At 48.6% G+C, this 21,578-nt stretch overlaps 9 protein-coding genes across 9 annotated transcripts; 3 read left to right on the top strand and 6 right to left on the bottom strand.

Annotated features, from left to right (window-relative positions):
* Nucleotides 1-595: 595 nt before the first annotated feature.
* Nucleotides 596-1,931, bottom strand: N7517_004643 (RNA-binding protein; the record flags this gene model as incomplete). Its single annotated transcript, XM_056722373.1, has 3 exons — nt 596-732; nt 788-1,416; nt 1,501-1,931. The coding sequence occupies 3 exons, from the start codon at nt 1,929-1,931 to the stop codon at nt 596-598; spliced, it is 1,197 nt and encodes a 398-aa protein (XP_056578623.1).
* An 873-nt stretch (nt 1,932-2,804) lies between these two features.
* On the top strand, nt 2,805-3,222 carry N7517_004642 (translocon subunit SSS1; the record flags this gene model as incomplete). Its single annotated transcript, XM_056722372.1, has 4 exons — nt 2,805-2,889; nt 2,953-3,011; nt 3,081-3,108; nt 3,182-3,222. The coding sequence occupies 4 exons, from the start codon at nt 2,805-2,807 to the stop codon at nt 3,220-3,222; spliced, it is 213 nt and encodes a 70-aa protein (XP_056578622.1).
* A 570-nt stretch (nt 3,223-3,792) lies between these two features.
* Nucleotides 3,793-6,158, bottom strand: N7517_004641 (WD40 repeat domain-containing protein; the record flags this gene model as incomplete). Its single annotated transcript, XM_056722371.1, has 6 exons — nt 3,793-4,037; nt 4,095-4,860; nt 4,920-5,285; nt 5,360-5,736; nt 5,793-5,894; nt 5,957-6,158. 6 exons carry the CDS (start codon nt 6,156-6,158, stop codon nt 3,793-3,795), a joined length of 2,058 nt encoding a protein of 685 aa, XP_056578621.1.
* Nucleotides 6,159-7,805: 1,647 nt separating this feature from the next.
* Nucleotides 7,806-8,491, top strand: N7517_004640 (sorting nexin-3; the record flags this gene model as incomplete). The annotated part of the gene is made up of 3 exons (XM_056722370.1): nt 7,806-7,883; nt 8,076-8,397; nt 8,463-8,491. 3 exons carry the CDS (start codon nt 7,806-7,808, stop codon nt 8,489-8,491), a joined length of 429 nt encoding a protein of 142 aa, XP_056578620.1.
* A 725-nt stretch (nt 8,492-9,216) lies between these two features.
* Nucleotides 9,217-11,348, bottom strand: N7517_004639 (telomere repeat binding factor family protein; the record flags this gene model as incomplete). The annotated part of the gene is made up of 3 exons (XM_056722369.1): nt 9,217-10,153; nt 10,215-10,244; nt 10,303-11,348. The coding sequence occupies 3 exons, from the start codon at nt 11,346-11,348 to the stop codon at nt 9,217-9,219; spliced, it is 2,013 nt and encodes a 670-aa protein (XP_056578619.1).
* Nucleotides 11,349-11,780: 432 nt separating this feature from the next.
* Nucleotides 11,781-12,320, top strand: N7517_004638 (uncharacterized protein; the record flags this gene model as incomplete). The annotated part of the gene is made up of 2 exons (XM_056722368.1): nt 11,781-11,842; nt 11,912-12,320. The coding sequence occupies 2 exons, from the start codon at nt 11,781-11,783 to the stop codon at nt 12,318-12,320; spliced, it is 471 nt and encodes a 156-aa protein (XP_056578618.1).
* Nucleotides 12,321-13,083: 763 nt separating this feature from the next.
* On the bottom strand, nt 13,084-14,726 carry N7517_004637 (RasGEF domain-containing protein; the record flags this gene model as incomplete). The annotated part of the gene is made up of 3 exons (XM_056722367.1): nt 13,084-13,389; nt 13,462-13,950; nt 14,019-14,726. 3 exons carry the CDS (start codon nt 14,724-14,726, stop codon nt 13,084-13,086), a joined length of 1,503 nt encoding a protein of 500 aa, XP_056578617.1.
* A 3,883-nt stretch (nt 14,727-18,609) lies between these two features.
* N7517_004636 (40S ribosomal protein eS4) lies at nt 18,610-19,831 on the bottom strand (the record flags this gene model as incomplete). The annotated part of the gene is made up of 5 exons (XM_056722366.1): nt 18,610-18,663; nt 18,722-19,016; nt 19,183-19,467; nt 19,536-19,673; nt 19,821-19,831. The coding sequence occupies 5 exons, from the start codon at nt 19,829-19,831 to the stop codon at nt 18,610-18,612; spliced, it is 783 nt and encodes a 260-aa protein (XP_056578616.1).
* Nucleotides 19,832-20,148: 317 nt separating this feature from the next.
* Nucleotides 20,149-21,361, bottom strand: N7517_004635 (aspartate-semialdehyde dehydrogenase family protein; the record flags this gene model as incomplete). Its single annotated transcript, XM_056722365.1, has 3 exons — nt 20,149-20,954; nt 21,015-21,272; nt 21,331-21,361. 3 exons carry the CDS (start codon nt 21,359-21,361, stop codon nt 20,149-20,151), a joined length of 1,095 nt encoding a protein of 364 aa, XP_056578615.1.
* Between the last annotated feature and the right edge of the window lie 217 nt (nt 21,362-21,578).

Here is a 21,578-nt window from a genome sequence, read left to right as displayed (position 1 = left end):
ACTAAGGTTGACTGCGTATTTGATGCAGGGGTTATTGCATTGCATTACCTCGCATGTAAATCGAGCGTACAGCATGGATGTCCTAGTACCAGCTACTCGGTACCTGCAGATATATTAATTGTTCTTATATATCGCTTCTCAAGTCACGATTGGGTGATACGAAAGTGATGTCAGAAAATGTTATATCTGGTGCCCTTTTTGGGTGGAGTCTTTCAACCGGACTGACTAATTACTTGGATGTACGTACATACTCTGTATCTAGAAAATGGAAAATGGAATAAAAAAAAGAAGAGATATCCTAATACACCGTAGAAAAAAAAATTGAAAAATTAGCTAGAACCAGAACTAGTAAGATGATATCGTGAAAACCTCAACCTTCCTAGTTTGGCAGCAATTCCCTCCCTGAGCATGAGAAAGCAACCATAAATGAATATGGGAGAAATTCCCTCTCCAATCTGAAGAAAGCTCATCCGCACTGATGACCATCATCCGTAGCAAGAGACTCTATGGATTTACCACTAGAGCCAAATGACGCGCGCGTAATTCCCAAGCAAAAACACCCTAATACGGCGGTCCAAACGCAACGAATGTTTGCTTAGTCTTGGCGGCTGCGCTTCGCACCGTGGGGGTTCCAGGAACCACCTTCGGAACCAGCGTTCTGATTGTTGGGGTTGTTAGGGTTGTAGTAGCCCTGATTAAATCCGGGGTTGGGGCCTTGGAAACCTTGTTGCCCTAGAAAAAGTCAGGATAGAACCGAAAGAATGGTCAGTATATCGGAATCACTTACCTTGCATCGGCATGTTGCCTCCCATACCACCTGCCATGCCGCCGCCCATCATGGGGTTCATACCAGCCATCGGGTTCATGCCCATGCCACCCATGGGGGGAGTCATAGTTGGCATACCCATCATGTTGGGGCCACCGCCCATAGCGTTTCCACCACGACCGCCGCGCATACCAGCTCCACCACGCATGCCACCACCCATCATGTTGCCGCGGTTGTTGAACCCGTAGTTCTGCATGCCGCCCATCGGGGCGCCCTGGAAGCCACCCATCATGGGGTTGGGCGCGCCACCACCTTGGAATCCACCCATGGGGTTGAAGTTACCGCGGTTGTTAAAGTTGTTGTTCATGTTCCCACCCATGCCGCGGTTGTTGAAGCCGCCGCGGCCGCGGAATCCGCCACCAGTGTGGTTGTTCATGCCGTAGTTGGGGTTGCTGCCAGGGTTGTGGGCTGCGCCGCCACCGCGACCGCCAGCATTGCGCATCGGTGTATCCTTGGGGAGAGTCTTAAACGGGTTCTGGTGTGGGGTGGTGTAGTGCACAGTGTGTTTGCGCGTGGGACCACCATTTCTTTCGATACTGTGCTTGGTCGCGGTCGCTGCCTGTGCGGTGCTGAACTCGACAAATGCTTGACTATTGGGGTTTAATATGTTAGTATACATGTTTGATATGTTTACGCGCGTTTACGCGCGTCCTGAGTATAAAATGTTCCCTTACCCCTTGCTCTTGCCATTGACTTTATGCTCGCTGAAGGTCACATCCTTCAACTGATCCTCAACGCCGGCCTGGTTGACCCAGCCGCGAATGTCATCGTCGGTTGTCCACCAGGATAGATCCGAGATCAGCAACGCAGTTGTGGCATCGGGATCCACCGATTGGTCCTCGTATTCCTTTCGCTTGACTCCCTGGGGAGGGGCAGGCAGACTGTGGGGAGTTTGCTGCTGAGGGGCCGATGGAGCTCCATTGTTGTTCTGCTGCTGGTTCTGAGTGGGAGCAGTGGTCTCCTGCTTGGCGGTGTTGGATGATCCGGTGCTGGAATCAGGCTGATTCTCGGGCGCGTCGAGAACGAGCTCGGAATCCTCCAGATTGGCATTGTAAGTGCCGTCACCGTAGATGTCAATATCGAAGTTATCGTCGTCGGTAGCCATTTCGAACTAAATTAGTATCCTCTTCCGGGGACTGAATCTCAAAGAAAGTATTGAAATTGCCTGAATATCTGAAGTTCGATAGTACAGGCCCTTCTTCTTCTTCTTCTTCTTCTTGGTCCTTTCCGCTTCTGAGCAAGTCAAGAAAAGTGCATGTCTGCAGACACAAGCCACCAATTAGCATTGAGAAAAAAAAAACATAAAAAGCCGCGATCAGTGCAGGGGTAGCGCGATTCCCGTAATAGCTCCCAACAGCTCGTTGGACAAGTCCTCACAGGTAAAGCGAACGGAAAATTGGCCAAAGCCCCCGAAGGGTAACATAGGAATGACAGACATGAAGACAGGAGGCCAGAAAATACGTACAATCCGAAGCGAAGGAAGCGCTTCCGGTAGAACAAGACTTTCGCGAGCTGCAGACGCGGTGTACAGAAGATGGGAATCAGGGTTGTTCCGCGAATGATCGGATACAAATTAGAGAAGAGAAATGAAGCGCAGGTTGCCACAGACAGGCAACGATTTAACGAAGATGTGGATAGAGGGGATTTGGTTAGAGAACAGGAGAGTGAAACAAGGGAAAGGGCTTTAATGGAAAGCGTTGACGGCGAGGGGTATAACGCGCACGCCGAAAGTAGATATGTCAATTCGTGAGTTCCTTCTCGACGCCAGTGATTTGATTGAGTATATCTGGACAAGAAGACGATGGCGATGGCGATGTAATCGCGGGCCAGACTTGGGGGAGCTGGAGCTGGAACAAATATTATCCAGTCCCCCAGAAAGGCCAAGTCATTCCGGAGAAACCACCTGTTCTTCTTCTTGTTCGCGACCCAATCTTCTTCAGCTTTTATTGCCAAATTTACCCTGCTTTTCTTCGCAATCATGTCTGAGACTTTCCAAGAGCTTGCTGATATCCCTAAGGATTTCATCCGGGAGGGTTCCCAATTCGTGCGCCGCTGCACCAAGCGTATGTCGATCGACAGTCATTCTAATCATATTGCGAGTTCATGACACGCTGACCTTCCAATAGCCGACAAGCGTGAATTCATCAAGATCAGCCAGGCTGTTGGCATGGGTTTCCTTGTTATGGTATGTGTTGTACCATTGTGGTGACCCCTGGATTGTATTTCAAGGCGGTATAGCTGACATCGCCGATAGGGAGCCATTGGCTACTTCGTCAAGTTGAGTACGTGTTCCAGAATGCGGATCTAAATCCGCACATGCAGGATGCATAGCTTGTATTAACCCGCTTGTTATAGTTCACATTCCCGTCAACCAAGTGCTGGTTGGTGGCGCCTAAGTCAAGAGGCACTCAAACCATCTGACAGGTTGAGAGAGATGGGAGAAGGTTGATAATGGGAAACCTCTGCGGGCGGGAAGAGACGAAGAACGATAAGACACATGGGCAAGATGTCCTGAATTACAGGCAACCCCAGAGGACACCGCTCTATCATCTCAACTAAATGCCACGACCTACCCCGTGGGGAACCCCCAAACCACCCTGGACTACGAGCCTTCCCACACTGCAAACCACTTTTCCTTTTACGTTTTGAATTTCCGTGGCCATCCCCACGAGCCACTTGGCGCTTTTTTTGGCGAGCGATAGGAGGCAGAGCATGATCGCTATCTATGAGATACCACCGTTTTTCGCATCCTGTACCAATAGGGGACCTTGTTTTACTTAATTCACACCCTTCAAGCATTGATTCCCATCTCCAATTTCTCGTTATTGGGTTCCTGAACAGCTCGAGGTCATATCTACCTACAGTGGTAGACGGGATGAAATGACGAATGCAATATGTCAAGAGAAATTGACTACTATGGAAGTATGTATTGTGCAAAAGTACATTAATGAAGACCCCCAGGCATCTTACCATGCTGCATCCTCTGATTCCTGATCACCAACCCATCGGCGAACCGGCCGACTGCGCAGTGGACGCCGGGGTCGACCATGTGGTGCATTCTCGCGGTATTCGTCGAACTCAGGGATGTATCGTAATCTATCATCATAACTCTTACCAACCGGTGGATCCCCCTCGTCTTTAGTGGCACCGGCATTCCATGAATGCACAGTACAGGTGCCAGTAGACAAGCCCCAGCCATTCCAAGAAGTTGCTGAACACAGGATTAGCAATGCTTACTGAAACCAATACTCCGGGATATAGTTCCTACCTGCTAGTACTGGCGCACTCGGATGCCAGCTTGCATCGCGAACGCAAGTCCTCCATAGCATCTCTCCACTCATCTCATACGCTGTAGCATATGCATCTGGATCACGCGGTCGCGAATTGAGTGTCGCTTGGCCAACATCAATAGTGCCGGCTAGGGTAGCATCCAAGTTGTACACATAAACCTTACCATCCTCACTGCCACTGTATACATAGCGTGAGTTCGTGCTTCCCGGTGGCGAGAAGTGGCAGCGGATCAAGGTTTTGAGGACTCGGTGGCCCCGGTACGTAACAACAGAGCAGTCATTCTTGGCATTTCTGCGGTATTGGTCAGGATACTGTTCGAAGCGGTAATCGAAGCCGGTTGTGTAGTCGACGGGATCGATGTTTTCCATATCGGCAGATGTCATCATCTTGCGCAAATCCCAAAGCTTCATCGTTTGGTCTTTGCTATTGGATAAGACGTATCGGCCATCACCTTTGCTGTCAACGTAAGTCACTCCCTCAGTGTGGCCCATGAAGGCACCGGCTTCACGTCCATCGCCCATTGACCGTCGGTCCCAAACCCTAATTGTCGTGTCATCTGATCCAGAGTACAGGATGTGTGGTGATGATGTGTCGCCGTAACAAACAGCATTGACATGATGTTGATGCCGATCCCGTAGGTTTAGAACTGGCTGTCGCGTTTCCAGATCGTAAACGATGACCGAATCTTCCGATGTGCCGGCGACAACCTCACGTCCATCTCCAGAGAATCGGAGAGACCAGATCTATTAGAAATACACCAAATTAGTCAGTGAAATGCCAATTAAAGGATCACTTTACATACCCCAAAGTGTGAGCCACCCCAGCCCCGTCTTCTACTTTGGCCCGGCGGAGTAGACATATCTAAAACTGTAGGATCTGAGTCGTCTTCTGGGTCCGTGGTGGCCATGTATGCTTGACTTCGTATTGAACTGTAGATAAGGAAGCGGTTGTCGGGGCTCAGTGTCGCATCAGTGATAGTCCATTGGCCGAACGGATAATCGACAGTTTTGTAATATTTCCAGTCGTACGGATTGGATGTATCGTACATCCGAACCTTGAAGTCTTGTGCGCAGCAGAAAAAGAAATTCCCATCATCCGAGAACTGGCCTGAATAACTCCGCGTGTCATAGTGAATAATCCTGTCCGCAGTCGAACTTGGAATAAGGCCCTAGCAGGCGCCAAACGTATGCGTTAGTTTTGTTCGTTATAATCATCTACGCGCGGACTATACACTCAGCTTACCTGGGAGATAGATTGGCCTGCTCTTTTCCGCACTCCATCAGTATCAATGCCTAGTTCTCGCCACATCAGGCTTGTCGCTAAGAATCTCTTGCGCTGTCTGAGACGGTCGCCGTAGAATTGGTCCGTTCCGAAATGACCTTCGCCCATCAACTTCTTGCCCTCCGGGTTAGGAACCGGTGGAAGTGTAACTCTTTCTGCAGATCGTCTGGCGCGGAGGCGATTTCGGAATATGGGCATGAAATCCTCGTCGCTTAACTCATCGTCTTCATGCTCCAACTGCTCTTGTTCTTCTTCCATGGCGGTCGGCCAGCCGTTGGCTTGGAGGATATGTTGTAAACCACTGGATGCAAGCAACTCGAATAACCGGGAAGCTGGAACTGTAATTCATGAGCAATTTTAGTGAAATCCTTTGGAAATTTCCAGCGCAGCGTACCGCGCGTATGCCCCTCATTCAGATCGTCTGTGTCCTCACTCCCGTCCGAATCGTCCGCTGTAAGCTCGATCTGAATATTTCCGATACTGATGTGGGAATTATCTATCACAACAAAGTGGTTAGTCCATTTGTATACTATCTGAGAGCCTAGTTTATAGTCTTACCATCTGCAACCCCAAAACCCATTTGCTGATCTTCATTGGATATGTTGGCCCCCCGTGCGGCATCGTCCCTGGACGGCGGCTCTAGCGCGGTGTGGTATTCGGTATCCAGCTCGTCTTCTTCCAGCCATTCGCGGGCAGGGTGCCAGGTCCCTTCTGAGCCTCTTGGAGATTCTCTCCCATTATCAGGTGCCCTTGAACTCATGGTGTATTGGTGTGGATGTGGCAGATGAGGGGATACGGTGCTTATCGATACATAGTTGATAAGTCCGGACCTCGGTCACCGCCAGGTCGTTTTGGGTTATGTCATGCCATGTTAACTCCGATGCTTATCGCCGATCATGAACATTGTTGCTAACGTCTTCACCCCAATATATCATATTCTTATAGAATTTGCTCTCCAGTGCAAAGGGCTATTCTCTACAGAGGTCTATAGATTATAATGAATCTGTATAGTCGGCACACTGCCGAATGTCTCCAATAAGCATCTTCAGCGCATAAGGCCGCATCATTGACTGAATGCAGAACTTACCCCTTCCAGACCAAGCTTTACATTTATAGATCTGCCTCCAGTTGTGTCACCTTCTTGGTCTTACCCGCTATACCCTTGTAACTTTGGTGTGATTGAATCACATCGTTTCCTACCAGTACAGCACTCAATTTACCCTTCAAGAACCAAGGGCACATTATATACAGAAAAGCAGAAGCCTGTGGTAGATACATCTCTGGCCTTTGCATATACATGGTATGCAGGAGACATGTCTATATTGGAGAGCGAAAGCACCATCCCAACCCCTTTGAATAGTTCTGATAGAAACTCTGGCTCAGGCCCCTCGGTTATAATTGATCAAAGCCACCTCCCGATATCTAAACATAAAGAGACAGTCGCTCAAGTTATACACTTATGTATTATTAAGTTGACTTGGTTGACAGTGTTGTTCTCAATTTCATTTTTATATCGGTTTTTGGTGATATTTAGAACTTGTTTATTTTAGCGATATGCTTCAAGTGGCATTCTGTTTTGGAAACTTAATAGATTCCTTGCAGAGAGTTATCATATGAAGTAGATGTATGTTACTACAGCGTATGTGTACAGATATTAGGGTTACATAGGTAGAGATGTCAGGTGAAGGTAGGCAAATGCAAACCCCATTAAGAACACCAAGAAAATAATCGAAAGAAGCCACCATGTCATATATTATATATAATAGAAAAAGAAAACGGCTATGTAGCATCCACTATATCATCGTCATTATTATCATAGAGGTAAATCTTACTATTAGCACTAGATTCTTCCTTCACATATGCTTGCTTAATGGACTTCCTTGAACGGGTTAAGTATGCAGCTATAACATCCTAAAGAAGACACACAAGCAGGTCAAGGATCTCATCGTATTGCGCGGAATGATCATTGAGTGTACAAATCGACCAAATTATATAGATAGGAACTGACAGTTGAGTTGTTCTTGGTCGTTTGAAAAGAAGAAAAAACCGATCATCACCGATCATACTATATATGACATATCCACGATAAGTGGCATTTATGCTAAAACCTTCAGAATAAATTCCGTGCATAGAAAGTTATGAAGTATGTAGCAGCCTTATAGAAAACGGCTGTCAGAAAGATAAGCCAAAAATGGCGGATCAATTATTTCCCCGGTCTCCACTGATAGAGATGCTTCTCCAGCTTCCCGGGCTCGGGTTTCTTGGAATCTCTGTGGTGTTCAGTTTCAGGGAATTAGAGTGAGACAAGCTGTCTAATTGAATAATCCACGTCAACCACATATTTAAGCATTCACAATACAAAAGGACGCTCGCCTTTCCCTCTTCCCTCCACCCCAACCCCACCACGATGCAGTCCGTCCCAGAATCGCGACAGCAGTCCTTCGAGGAGATCTACGGACCTCCCGAGAACTTCCTCGAGATAGAAGTGAGTTACTTGATACGCAAGGCGCAATACCCACACCTGGATCAATCCCCTACCCCAATACCCCAGAGTCTCGTGCCCATATCTATCTCCCCTAATCAGCATACATCCCCACCCGAAACCCGCGTCACCACTCCCCATCGGGCACCAAATATAAATACCCCAAAGAACACCCCAAACTAACAACCGCAATAGGTCCGTAACCCGCAAACCCATGGCACATCTCGCAATATGTACACGTCGTACGAGATTGTGTGCCGGACCAACATCCCCGCCTTCAAATTGAAACACTCCGTCGTGCGCCGTCGGTACTCCGATTTCGAGTATTTCCGCGATATCCTGGAGCGCGAGAGCACGCGCGTCACGATACCCCCGCTCCCCGGGAAGGTATTCACCAATCGCTTCAGCGACGATGTCATCGAGCACCGCCGCGAGGGTCTGCAGCGCTTCCTTCAGATCGTCGCCGGACACCCTCTTCTGCAGACGGGGAGTAAGGTGCTTGCCAGCTACATACAAGGTGGGTTATTCTAGTCACTTGTGCGGATATGTATTGTTGAATATACGCTAATGCTCATTTTTTAGATCCCAACTGGGACCGCAATGCGTGGTAGATGGCTATTGCCTTCACCATTAATTCATTAACGAGAAGCATGCCTCATCAATCGGGATTGGCTGGGCTTTGCATTCGGCCTCTTAGGACCTCATTTCTCACATTCATCTCCATCTCTCCATCCCTTCTTCTCCCGCTCTCTCACTCTCATATCCTTTCCACGGCAGACATCTTTCGCGATTGAAAATGGGTACCCGCAGTGTATGCTATGTAACGATCATTACTTGAATTTTTTTATGCTCGTTTGATATCCGAATTTACCGCTTCTTTCTTCCCAATCAAATGCAAATACAAGCAAGTACAGGGTTTCTTTGTTATCTTAATTGAACAGGCGCTTTTCCCTGGTTTTTCTTCTGCCACATATTTATCGTTTCTATTTCATTTTGGTCTCATCTTCCATGGTGCTATCTTTATGCACAATGAGAAGACCAGACTTGTTGTATCTCTTTCTCCTTGTCAATCTGATTATAATGATATTAAACTGCGAAAAGAAAACTTTTATTGAATAGAAATTGTAGCAAAAACCATCGTGTACTGCGGGATATAGATCAACAATGAAAAAGACCAAAAGATAAAAGGCGATGTAGTAATGCTCCACAGATCACCAAAAATGCAAAGCAAAAAGAAAAGAAAATGAAAATGAAATGAGAAAAGAAAAACACCAAAAGAAATCCAAAAATTCATGACATGCGTTGGCAACATAGCACATCCAAAGCTTGTCCCTGATTAGGTCAACTCATCCCAAATCATAGGAGCAAGGGTATTATCTTCCCACGGTGTCTCCACCGCAGAAGAAGCAACCGCACCAGAGCCATCATCCAAAGAGAATGAAAGCACGCCGGCAGCAGCAGGAGGAAGATACATCGAGTGCTCCAAAAATCCCTGTGGAGGCGGAGGCAAGAGCGCAGGATCAATCTGTGCGAGATTGGACTGCGAAGGGGTAGCAGCATGACGACTCCTCGACACCGAGTTACGGGGAGTGGTAGTCGGAGTTGGAGTTGGAGTCATGGCATAAGCCTTGCTTGGAGATTGTTCGGTGTTGACAGGATGGGGCCGGGGTGTCGACGCGCCTGCAGCCGACTCCTGGGCCTGGTTTTGGTTGGTGAGGGCTTTGCCGCTCACAGAACCGCCGTCGCGATAGGCGTGTGGGAACTTGGTTCTGAAGCGGTCGCGCAGGTCTGTCGCTTTGCGGTGGCTTAGGTTCAATCGCGCATCTTGTTGGATTAGGGTCCATTGGAAGCCGTGTACTGCGTAGCCTTTTAAGAGGGCTTCGTCTTCGGCGGTTGTGAAGGGTCGTCGAGAGCGACGTTTGGATTTTGCGACGTGTGGTTCGGGGATTCCAAGATATGCGAGGGTTGTGCGGGACTTGCTTGAGAGAGCGGGTGTGCTATTTCCTGATGAGGGCGACTGTGATTGGGCAATGCTACTACTACCGGGATCTGTGTCGGGCGTGGATGATACGGTACTCGAGATAGAAGGTTTGTGTGGATTGCAAGCCGGAGTTCCTGCTCCAGATTTTGGCTCGGAGCCTTGACTGGAGGGCCCTAGATGGGAGAGGTGGATTTTGCCAGGTGTTTCGTCAGAGCCATCTGATTTGGCTTTGAGTAGGGCGTTAGCGAGAGTGTCATGTAGTTGTTTCGCAGCTTCGTTGGGATCGGATGCGCTGTGGTAAAATTAGCGATTCTGATTGAATTAATTCAGAGGGTAAGATTCGCATTGCTTACCGGTACGCCCATGGACATAAGACCCGGAATCTTCAGCATGGCGAAACTTTAGCATAAGACTATACAGTTGGCCAAGAACCGAGCATACCTGTCTTTCAAATTTGAGGCCGTTCGCTGATTAAACTCCAGTTCCGGCTGAGCAAGAATAGCAGTCCAGTTGCCAATCCCACATTTGACCACACCTCGAAGTAAAGTAGTCGTCTCTTCTTCGGACCACTTCCTCAAGTTCTTACGAGACCGGCCGCGGGATTTGGGAGACAATGGCGCATCTTCTCCAGGAGTAAGTGGCAATTCCTTGCTGGTCTTAGATATTTCTGCTTCACGAACAGCTAGGACAATCTCATCAGGATCCACTGGGTTAGTACTTTCAACGTTTTCATTATTATCATTATTGTCATTGTCTTCATCCCCATTGAGAGACGTTCTGACAATTTCTTCAAGTCTAGCATCTCGTCTTTCCGCAGGCTGCCCATCTGAGATCGCGACGTGAGCCGAAACTAACGTCCCAGCGTCGGCAGCACCATCGCCCCCGGAGGGCTTAGTCAAAAGCTGGGAGATATTAGACCCGGCTTCAATGGGTGGAAGAAGGGCAGCATTAGGCGGAGGTTCATTCAATCCATTCAGAATAGCAAATGGCCCAAATGGAGGAGGGCGCTGCTCCTTCTGAGCCTGGGGGATAGGCAACTGTAGATGCTCGCTGAATGAATCAGCCTGGGGGTCTCGGCGTCGACGCTTGCGGGGCCCTTGGAGGGCGTCATCATCGAAGGATGACGAGAATGGGAACTTTTCCAAGGCACGCAGATTCACAAAAGCCGGAAGTATCGGCCTCGGAGGACGTTCCACATTTGACTGCGAGTCTGCTGAGAGTTCGGTTTTCCTGATACGCGCAGCGTTCAAAAATTCCGTAACTGTCGGTAGGCCTGCTTTTGCATTTGCAGGGATCTTTCCACTATTGCTGTTTGAATTGGAGATATTATTCGAGTCCCGTGCCCCACTGGCATTGGGTTCGAGGGGTGATGGGACGCTTAGGGTTCGTGAGGATACTGGTTCTCGTAGAGGGGCGATACGGAGAGAGAGTTGAGGGAGTTCGCGGAGTAGTGATTCATCGAGAGGCCGTAAGGCACTAGATTCCATTTCGACCAGCTATCACACAGATTGCATCCTGGATGTCCCTGACACATTTCATTCATAGGGACAGATGAAGCTCTGATAAGATCCATACGATAACGGCCACGGGCGGTGACGGGTGTCAGTAAAGCGGGCCTCCGGGGGGTGTCTACGTCAGCTGGCATTCTGTCGAGATCCCCCTTCCATTTCAAAAGGACCTCCCTTTAGATATTCACTCATTGGTCTGGTCAGATTCTATCATACATTTGAAATTCTAGACTTGATATTTGTCGTGGTCCGCTAGAACGTGAGTTGCCTTCCTCTCCGCGGAGGTAAAGCTACTCCGCACTAGGAGCTTTGTTTTGCAGACCGCTCCGACTGAATTACAGTCAGGGCCAAAGCACAACAATTGAGAAGACATAAACAAAGAATAACGCTGAACGCCACCAGGTCCCCAAAATGCCCACCATTTTCCCAACATGGCCACACATCCTCTTTGGCGTCCTTGAGCCGATCTCACTGTACGATCAGCCCAACCCTTTCCCCCACCCATGCAAGAATACTATCTGATCCTACTATCCTGAATGCAGAGCCCTTGGCAGTGCATACCCCCTCTACAACCTCCAAGGCTTTATCGCCGGGCAAACACCCAACATCGCAGCCCCAGCCACGCTGCACCCTAGCAGCGTCGCGCTCGCCTACCAACTCGGCAATGTCTACTCACTCCTCTTCCTAGTCGGCGTAGGAGTTTGTCACGCCACAACCGAGCCAAGAGTACTACGCAATTACCTAGTCGGGCTGGCCATCGCCGATATAGGCCATGTCTACGCCACATACTTAGCGATGGGCTGGGACGCGTTTGCAGACGTTGCGGCATGGAACGCTTTGACCTGGGGTAATATCGGGATCACGACGTTCTTGTTCGTCAATAGGATCGCTTATTTCTTGGGCATTTTTGGCTATGCGAAGGCGCCTAAAGCGGCTGCAAAACGGGAGTGAACTATGATCTGCTGCTTTGGTTGGCCAGACCAATATATGTACTGATGTCATCTCTTCTTGGATAACCAAAAAAAAGCAAAGAGATTCTGGGCAGGGCCTTTTGCTCCGACCTCCTCTCCCTTGCGTGAGACTGCATATCGGCGTGGTTTGACTTTTGGCCCTACTCTTGCCTGAGGCGGCTCTTCGGATGTAATGGGTATTATCTGATTCGTAGATTCTTGGTCGGCGCAAAGAGGAGATAGGAGCGTGCGTGGGATGTGGTTGGGTGGATCTGCTGATATGCTTGGATTTGCTTGACTGCGTTAGGGTGGAGGAGATGGGCTGACCTGGTTACGTTTTCAAATCCAATGAGCGTTTCACTTTTATGCAAGTGTAAATAGAATCTTGAATGTCATCCAGAAAAAAAAAATAGAAAATTAGATTCATATTAGCATAATGCAACGCCGGACTCCCCGGTGCTGCCCGATGCTAGCATGGGTATCAGAGTAGAAATACAGATGAAATATAGCATTTGAGGTCATCTGGTGTAGATCACCCCATCATAAGACTGCCAAGGAAAACACACCATCAATGCATTAGCTGCTGACCAGAGAGACAAACAAATAATTGAAACAATATTTAGCACACGACCCACGCGAGGCGGTCTCACCCTGCAGCCACACAAGCCAAGCACACACCGAGCTAGGTTGCTTTTTTCTCTCTCACCGGAGCCGAAGCCGGGGAGAAGCCTAAGCAGGCCGATGACCTGGTGACCTCTTTGGGTCTATTGGGTGCTTTGCAGGTACTGGAAAACTGGCTGAAGGGCTGATTCGCCGTTTTGTTTATGGTCGTGGATGTGAGGCATCAGGAAGGGTATACCGGGGAATTTTTGGTAATGCTGGCGATAAGTGGCAAAGTTCTGAGCCGGGCTCATGAGGGAGACAATTTCTTGTGGAATCAGGGCCTCGAGTGTAATCACATTTCCTTGTGCGGTAGCGGTTTTGGCGGCGCGGGTGGTCAAAATGGAATAGGTGTGCAAGCCTTTGATGATAGCCGTAAGTGAATGATAATTACGGGTCGTTAAGAGGGACTGTTCAGATGTCCGGTTAGAGGGCTTTGACTTTTGGGGACTTCGGTGACTTTTAGGGTAAAGATCGCTTACCTGTGCACATTCTTGCAGATATGGAATCAGGTCTGGGAGGGCTGCGCAGCATTCCCAGACAGAGGTACTCAATGCACGCCATTGAATCTGTAATTGTTTCACGACAGCATCTTCTGCTATTAGGCTTTTCGGTGTCAACTCGGCAAAATGGTGCTCGTCCAGGCCTCTCATGCTGCGGGCCAAATCCTTTGGGGATGTAGACTCGAGATAATCGTCCAGGAAAGGAATGGAGGTATCAAATGGAGTCTTCCAATCCATCGTAGGAGGATGGATATACTGTCGGCGAAATCGAATTGCCAAAACGCTCAACATCTTGAGCATGGCAGTGAGTCTTCCTGGCTGGTCCTTGAATAAAGCCTGAATAGGGCCTGCGATGAATTCAAATCCAGCGGTGTTGAGTTTGGACACGTCACGATTCCCGCCAGGTCGCACAGCCAGAAGGCAGTGGACCAGTGCTCGGTGTGCGAATGGACTCCGTGACCGAAGATGCTATAGAAGTCAGCTCAGGCTCTATATAATGATCCGTAGTCTATAGCTGAATGACTTAAAGAACGTACCTTTTCCACTTCTGTGTACACAGGGATGTCCTCCGGATAGGCGCTCAGATAGTCCCGGAGAATAATATAAAGAGCCGTATGCTGCTTCAGGAACCACTCGACAAAGACAGCATTGTATCCGAGAGCAGCACGTACAAACTCTTCAAAGGCAACCTGCCTGAAGTGAAAATGGCTCTCGGCCTCAATTGCGGCAGCGATCTCCCGCGCATCTAGTGTAGGGCTTGATTGCGGTGGAAGCCAACTCCAAGGAATTGCCTGGAAAGGAGAGATACTCGACCGGCGTAGGATCTCCTCCACCCTTTGTATATGAGAGAGATTCCCAAGGAGCTGGTACTCATGGGGCTCGGATAGGGCGATCAAAAAGGTATCAATGGTGTCCACATTTCGAGCGCAAAGGGAAGTCCTCGGGAAATTTTCGTCACGAAAGAGTCCGAATTGGATCACACGGCTAATTTCTTGGATATCGAATGCCCAGAACACAGTTGTTGCCTCGTCTTCCCACCAGCGATAAGACATGAAAAATGCGGGAATCTCTAGGTTGAGTTGGAAGATTGACGGGTAAGAAAGCCCCGAGTTTGAGGTCGTCATGCTAGATTCAGAAGACATGGTCATATTCTTCAGTAATGAGATGTATTGCTTATCCCATGGAGTGAAAAAGGTCTGGGGAGGCGATTCAAAGGCCGATTCTTCTGGGCTGATCGATTGCATTTATGCGGTCACCATTTGGGGGAAAAAAATTTCAAGGCCAACACATCAGGCAAAGTACTGACGCTCATGTAACACGGCGCTTGAATAGAGTAATTACAGGGCAGGGATGAGAGGTGTATGTTAGACGCGACGTGAGAGAAGGAGGTAGGGGAGTATACGAAAAGGAAAAAAAACAACTAAATAACAAAATAACGCACAGATAATAAAGCGGGTTGCCCGGAGAGGTGAGGGTGATTGGTTTTAAACGTAAGACCAGGATGGGATTCTCTTTATCCCTGTTACTTCCGCCACGTTCGACACATCACGAGGGTCGAAAATGGACCAGAGAAACTCTGGGCACATCAACAACCGGGGCGCTAATCCCAGTTTCCAAGCTGCTGGAAGGCTCCCGACGGGAAGGGGAAAGGGGGAAATGGGGGAAATATCGGGATAGCTCTAATTCGGGTCAGGATCAGGGGGGCCCTAAATCGGGGAGAAAGTTAGTGAACTCCAAAGATCTGCAAGTTGGGCTTCTCTGCTGGCTACCGAGATTGTATGCCGAACACCCGTTGGCCGTTGGGCTGCAGAAAGGGAAATAGATTTGGCTGAGTTAACAATAGTGGAATGAGAAGCGGTCAACCCTAAAGATTATTCTGGAAGTTTCAAATCGGGAAGCTTATAATTAGTCGGTCAAGAGAATGTGGGAGATCTTCAATCTCTAAAAACCGGGAGGTCTAGAATGATTTCATATGTACGGAGTATAGTATGTACACAAATATGGGCGCTAACTTTAGTGGCCGTAAAACTGTCACTGTGGAGTCCCGACGATCAACTCAGGGAATATACTATAAACATTGAACGTTTTAGAGATTTCATGGAAGTCTGCGATTGGTTTGCCCGTCAATATTACCGGGGATATAGATCATATAAGCATAACCTCACCGAGTTCTGGGCAAATTTCCAATTCGGCAGTCGGGAAGTATTGAAGACCTCAATTGGTATAATAGACTGTTTATATCATTATATTATTTCCTCAGAATATAATCCGAGATCAGCGTTTCGCTCTCGTTCAATTAAAAACAAGATTCATCCTTGACTCGATCCTTGCAAGATTCCCTTACACCGCTAGACCCCCGTGATGTCAAATTATATCAAACATTCCAAGCCCAATTATTGATAATTGTTCCTAGCTTCTTCGAATTCCACAATTCCACTGCCGGTGGCGCGATAACTAATCTCCACGTAATAGCCCTAAGCTTGTTTCTTAAGCAAGATACGTTGCAGGAATTAAAGTACTATGTAAGTAATTCTACGATGGGTACATTCTCCAGTCCAATCATTGGTAACATTCAAAATGTCATTCCACGTGAAATCCCTTCCTCCCAGTTCCAAGGAACTGGGACGGATCTCCCGAGACCCCACGCCCGAACCTTGGAAGTTTATAGCGATCTATATCATCTCAAGGTATCTGGATGTTTCTCAGCTTCTCTCATCTCATCTTGTTTCTATCCGGTCTATAATAATTGTGAGTGCAGCATGCAGAGACTGTTAGACTCACCAAGTTCTAGGCCCAGTATTTGCATTTCCGACACATAAGAAAACTGACTCGCTACAATTAGAATTCAATATCTGGCCTCATGTGCAGCACTTACACCGGAACTCCACTTCTGTCGCATTAGATCGCCGGCGCCTCATACGAGCTCGATTGATCGATTGTGCATTGGAGCAAAAGTACCCAACTGTCCCAGGGATGCTCGCTTAAGAATGATCCACAACAACTGCATTGTTCTGCATCCCCCAGATAGTATACCTATTTCTGCGTCTTGTGTAGCTCAGATTCCAAATTCCCTTGCTAACATGCTAGTACAGCCAGCCACCTATGCAGTCATGAAGCGATAGAATCGCTTCAAGGCAAGATTCCCCCCCCCCCCCCCCCCCTCTCTCCTTATCACTTGGATACTAGTTACTACATCCAATCTTGCCTTTTTCTTCTCGGATCCGATACCGCTCCCACTTCCCCTGCAAAAGGCCAGTTCAGCTCTCTCCACGCTGCATAAAATGACGGGTCAGGAATCCTATACCATCCTGTCGTGCATATTACCAACAGTGTGGCGCTTGGAACACGGAGAACTTCTCCCCGGTGGGTATCAAACGTGGGACGAGTACTAGCATTGAGTTTGGATCTATCAGATTATCCTCTCTTCCCCCGCCCATCCGCTTCCATCGCCACCCCATGATAGGCCGTCGGAGAAATTTCAGAGGAAAAATGGACTTCCAAGGACTGGACATCTGAGCCGCTTGACTCTCTCCCCCTTGTTATCTACCCCGTGATTCCTCGAGAGGGTGTGGTAGGTGCGTCTGAATTGAACGGACCAAGCGCCCATCCTACGAAGCCATTGTCCCAAGAGCCGCTACAAGTTTTAAGAACCGCCCTTCCCGATATAGAAGGAGATCCCCAATCCGACACCGGAGATGAGTTATTCTTAAACTCTTGGCCTTTCGCTCTTCCTGCTTGTTTTGCATATGCTCGCTTATACACCTCTTATAAATAGCCCTCTACGGAATTTGGAAGTATATGTATGTACCTAATTTTCTCCACTAGTCCTGTCAAGCGCACACATGATTCATACATTTATATACATGTACGGAGTAAAGAGAATGAGACCGAGTACTCGGCCGGCGGTAAAAGCAAACCTGCAATAACTCCACATCGGACACTTTCTGCTGTTGCATCGCATGAGCTAGCTCCATATGCCGGACACACCTCGATTTTCATGACACAGCATGTGGATGTTAATCATTATTCAAATACCCCATACTCAAATCAATTGGGCCACCATACCTCTAGCATCATAATCGCCACTAACCTCTGCAGATGATGATCGTCTCCTACCTATAGCGGGCGACTCGCGCTGCTTGGATGATGGTCAATAATAATGCAATAATAATGCGTGAGCGGGCGAATAAGAACACTCGTCGAGAAGACCGGTACTTGAATTTGTTACTCTAATCGTCATCTTCGGACTTGGAATTGGAAACTTGGCGGTTTCCGCCTTCCCCCGTACGTGTACATAGTACACCGACACGGGAGGATTGTTGCATCGGATAAGCCGAGATGCGCTGGTGCGTTGGTGTTGTGGATTGATCGATTCGAGCTAACGGGGTTGCACCGGAGATGACTGTGTAGGAAATATATAACATATTTTTGGAGCGGGATCTACACATGTACTCAAGTACCGGAATGTTTAATTTGTGTAGATTCTCTCAAAAGTACACATTTGATTATTTATAACGATGTTAAAATCAGATCAAAAATGATGGACATTTCGTATTGTAGACCAAATCAAGGTGCATCTCGTGGGTCTCACTCTCTGCTGTTGAGATGCTGGGTCTCAATTTAAAACGGTTTGCACTTGATCACCCGGAGCTTTAGTATGCAGTAGCTTTTGGTCTAGACGAGCTAGATTGGTGCTAACAGGTTTCATGCTCTAATGGCATCTGGGATGGCCATACATTCGCATATTGACTACGTATTAGGAAAAAAGTTACGTTTCCCTTGATCTTCATGTATCAAAGTACACCTGGGATGATTGCGGAACAAGGCGGCCAGAGAACAAAAGCGTAAGAGCGAATCATCCAGAAAGAGGTAGTGTTGAAGACCAAGGGAAATAAAATAAATATACGGTCATTAAATCATTCGAAAAAGAGGTAACGTCAAATGGTATCATATCACTCGGAAACGAAGCGGTTAACCTGTCCCTGTTTTGTTTGCTATGGTTCGAAACCTACGAGAAAGCATTATTCAAGCCCGTTAAGCAAGACAAGACGCCGTTTCCCAGCTACTGTTTTTAGTGTTTGTTTTAAGCAGCCAGCTATTCCACGAATATCATAAGATATTGTGAATTTAGTTGGCGAGCTCGTGGGCACGGCGGCGGTCACGCTCCTCAGCAATGGAGAGCTAGAATTAAATGTTAGGATGAACTCATAGATATCAGTGTCGGGAGAAAGTAACATACCTTGACACCCTTACCCTTGGGGAGGGAAACCCAGGGCTTGTCCTGTCCAATGACGAAGACGTTGGACTCACGGGTAGCGAACTGGTTGTCAAGAGCATCGCGAACGTGGACGATGTTGAAACCACCATCGTGACGCTCACGGTGAGTGATGACACCAACACGACCCATGTTGCGACCACCAGTGGCCATGATGACAACACCGGAGTCGAACTTGACGAAGTCGGTGATCTTGCCAGTGGCAAGCTCAACCTTGACGGTGTCGTTGACCTTGATGGCAGGGTCGGGGTAACGGATGCTGTAGAGCGAAAACGCAAGTTAGCAAAACCATGTCCTGATCGAATGGAATCTTACTGTTTCCAGAAAGATGGAACAGATGTTCCAAGTTCTCTTGTCCTCCGCCGATCAACCAAAGCTTGGTCCAACGACTGAATGACACGGAACTTGTGGAGTGTGGAACTCACGTTCGCGCATCGTGCGTAACCAAGAATGGGATCCCGCCCTTGCCGAGCTGAACACGCTTGACCTTGCAGAGCTTGAACTCAGCCTCCTCAGCCTGGATGCGGTGGACGGTGAAACGGCCCTTGGTATCGTAGATGAGACGGAAGTGCTCGCCGGTCTTCTCGAGAGAGATGACGTCCATGAATCCAGCGGGGAAGGTGGTGTCGGTGCGGACCTTGCCGTCAACCTTGACCAGACGCTGCATCATGATGGCCTTGACCTCGCGACCGTTCAGGGCGTACTTGAGACTATCAACGAAAGAAATGTCAGTGGTTGTTCGTCGCGTGTCGAGGAATTCATGGTGTCGCGTGCGTACCGGTTACGGATGAAGACAATCAGGGGAAGGCAGTCCCGGAGCTTGTGGGGACCGGGGGAGGCCTTGGGCGCGTAGGTTCCGGACATTTTGTCCAAGAGCCAGTGCGAGGGCGCACTGAGGCGCTTCTGGTGCTTTCCGCTGTAGAGAACATTCTTGTTAGTGATGATGTTCCAAGTCGAGAAATTTTCGATCACTCTCGCAGTGACTGGTTGAACTCGAAATCCAACAGAAGGACGAAACCAGTGTGCAGAATAGTGATGTAGAAGGCGATTTCATGACACTTACGGGCCGCGCATTTTGACTGATTTGTCGACTGAAGGTTAGGTGGTCGGAGTGTCGAAGGAGAAGGCTCAAGCCGCGAAGTGATGATCCAAATCAGAGGAGAATTCGCTTAGTGTGTGGTGCTTTGTGAGCCCTATTCTCCACCCAGACCAATCAGACTCCACTAGTGGATTTCCAAGGTTTTAACGCTTGCTTATGTCATCCCTCTTCGGGGCCCTGATCCACCCGTGAACTTCCGCTTTAGGAATAGAGACCAATGAGATCTAATTCATTTGTACGAAAATTTGTATCTATTTGACATGCGCTGATAATTTCACTTTTCGTAACTGACTTAAATGTAGCCCTTGATAACAGCTACCTCAGCGTTGAGGATGGATGATCCAGCAGCTCCAATGACGGTGTTGTGAGAGAGAGCAGCGAATCGGATATCGAAGTGACCACCTGGGGCACCCTCACGAACTCGGCCAACGCTCACTGTGTATCCACCAGAGATGTTGCGGTCCAGGCGGGGCTGAGGGCGGTCGGGCTCATCGAACACCTTAATCGCGGGTTCTGGTGCGGAAGGAGCACCCAACTTCTGTGCTTCGGACTTGTACTCCCGCAGAGCCTCCTTGACCTGCTCGGCGGTGGGGGTCTGGCGGTTCTTGAAACGCAAGGAGACGAATGCCATGTGGCCGTCAGTGACACCAACACGGGTGCAAGTGGCACCGATGCGGAGACCAGTCTGCTCATCGAAACCAGTGGCGCTGGCATTCAATGTACCCAGAATCTTTTGGGCTTCGTTCTCAAGCTTGTCCTCCTCGCCGCTGATGTAGGGGATGACGTTGTCCAGGATGTCCATGGTAGGTACACCGGGGTAGCCAGCTCCGGAGACGGCCTGCTCAGTGAAAACCTCGACTTCCTCGACAGGGCCAAACTTGGCCTGGAGAGCTGCGAAGGGGATGACGATGCCAATAACAGCGCAGTTGGAGTTGCAGACCAGGAAGCCCTTCTTGAGACCGTACTTCTCGCGCTGGTGAGGAATCAAATCCAGATGTTGGGGGTTCACAGTAGGAACCACCAGAGGCACAATGGGGTCCTTGCGGAAGTTCTTTGCGTTTGAGAAGACAGGGATCTCAGCCTTAATGAATGCCATTTCTGCATGAAATGTCAGTACATGGGTTATTTGTTAAATCTGATACATCTGGTAATACATACCAGTCTCGCCAGCAATATCGCTGTTCAGTCCAGAGAAGACAAGGTCACAATCCGAGAACTGTTCGGGTGTGCAGTCACGCATAACCAGGTTGCTGAGCTTCTCAGACATGGGGGAAGCTTGCTTCCAGTTCACGGCATCCTTGTACTTCTTGTTGGCTGAACGCTCAGAAGCACCCACAGCGTGAAGCTCGAGGAAGGGGTGGTCTGCCAGCAGTAGGATGAAGCGCTGGCCCACGGAACCAGTGGCACCGAGAACACCTGCGACATGTTAGGATTGAATGATGCATAAGATAACTTTTAACATTTGACAACGTACCGCACTTCTTCTTTGGGAATTCAGGAGCCATTTTGCTTTTGAGTTTTATATCTTGTGTAAGTTAGCAAATCAAAAGTTCCAACAAGTCAAAACTAGCAATCAATCAACATATATACAAAAGAACAACTGCTCCATGCCAATTGGGTCATATACCACCAGAGGCCTGTATGAGTCAAAGCGTTTCCAGAGCCCCGCATGCAGTATATCGGAGGCTCTGCTAGCTTCGATGCCTCACAGACCACATGGGT

This window comes from Penicillium concentricum (assembly GCF_028827145.1).
Source record: "Penicillium concentricum strain IBT 3081 chromosome Unknown utg000002l_segment0_segment0, whole genome shotgun sequence".
Lineage (NCBI taxonomy): Eukaryota > Fungi > Ascomycota > Eurotiomycetes > Eurotiales > Aspergillaceae > Penicillium > Penicillium concentricum.
Note: the sequence above shows the minus strand (reverse complement) of the source record. Positions and strands in the feature narration are given on the sequence as shown.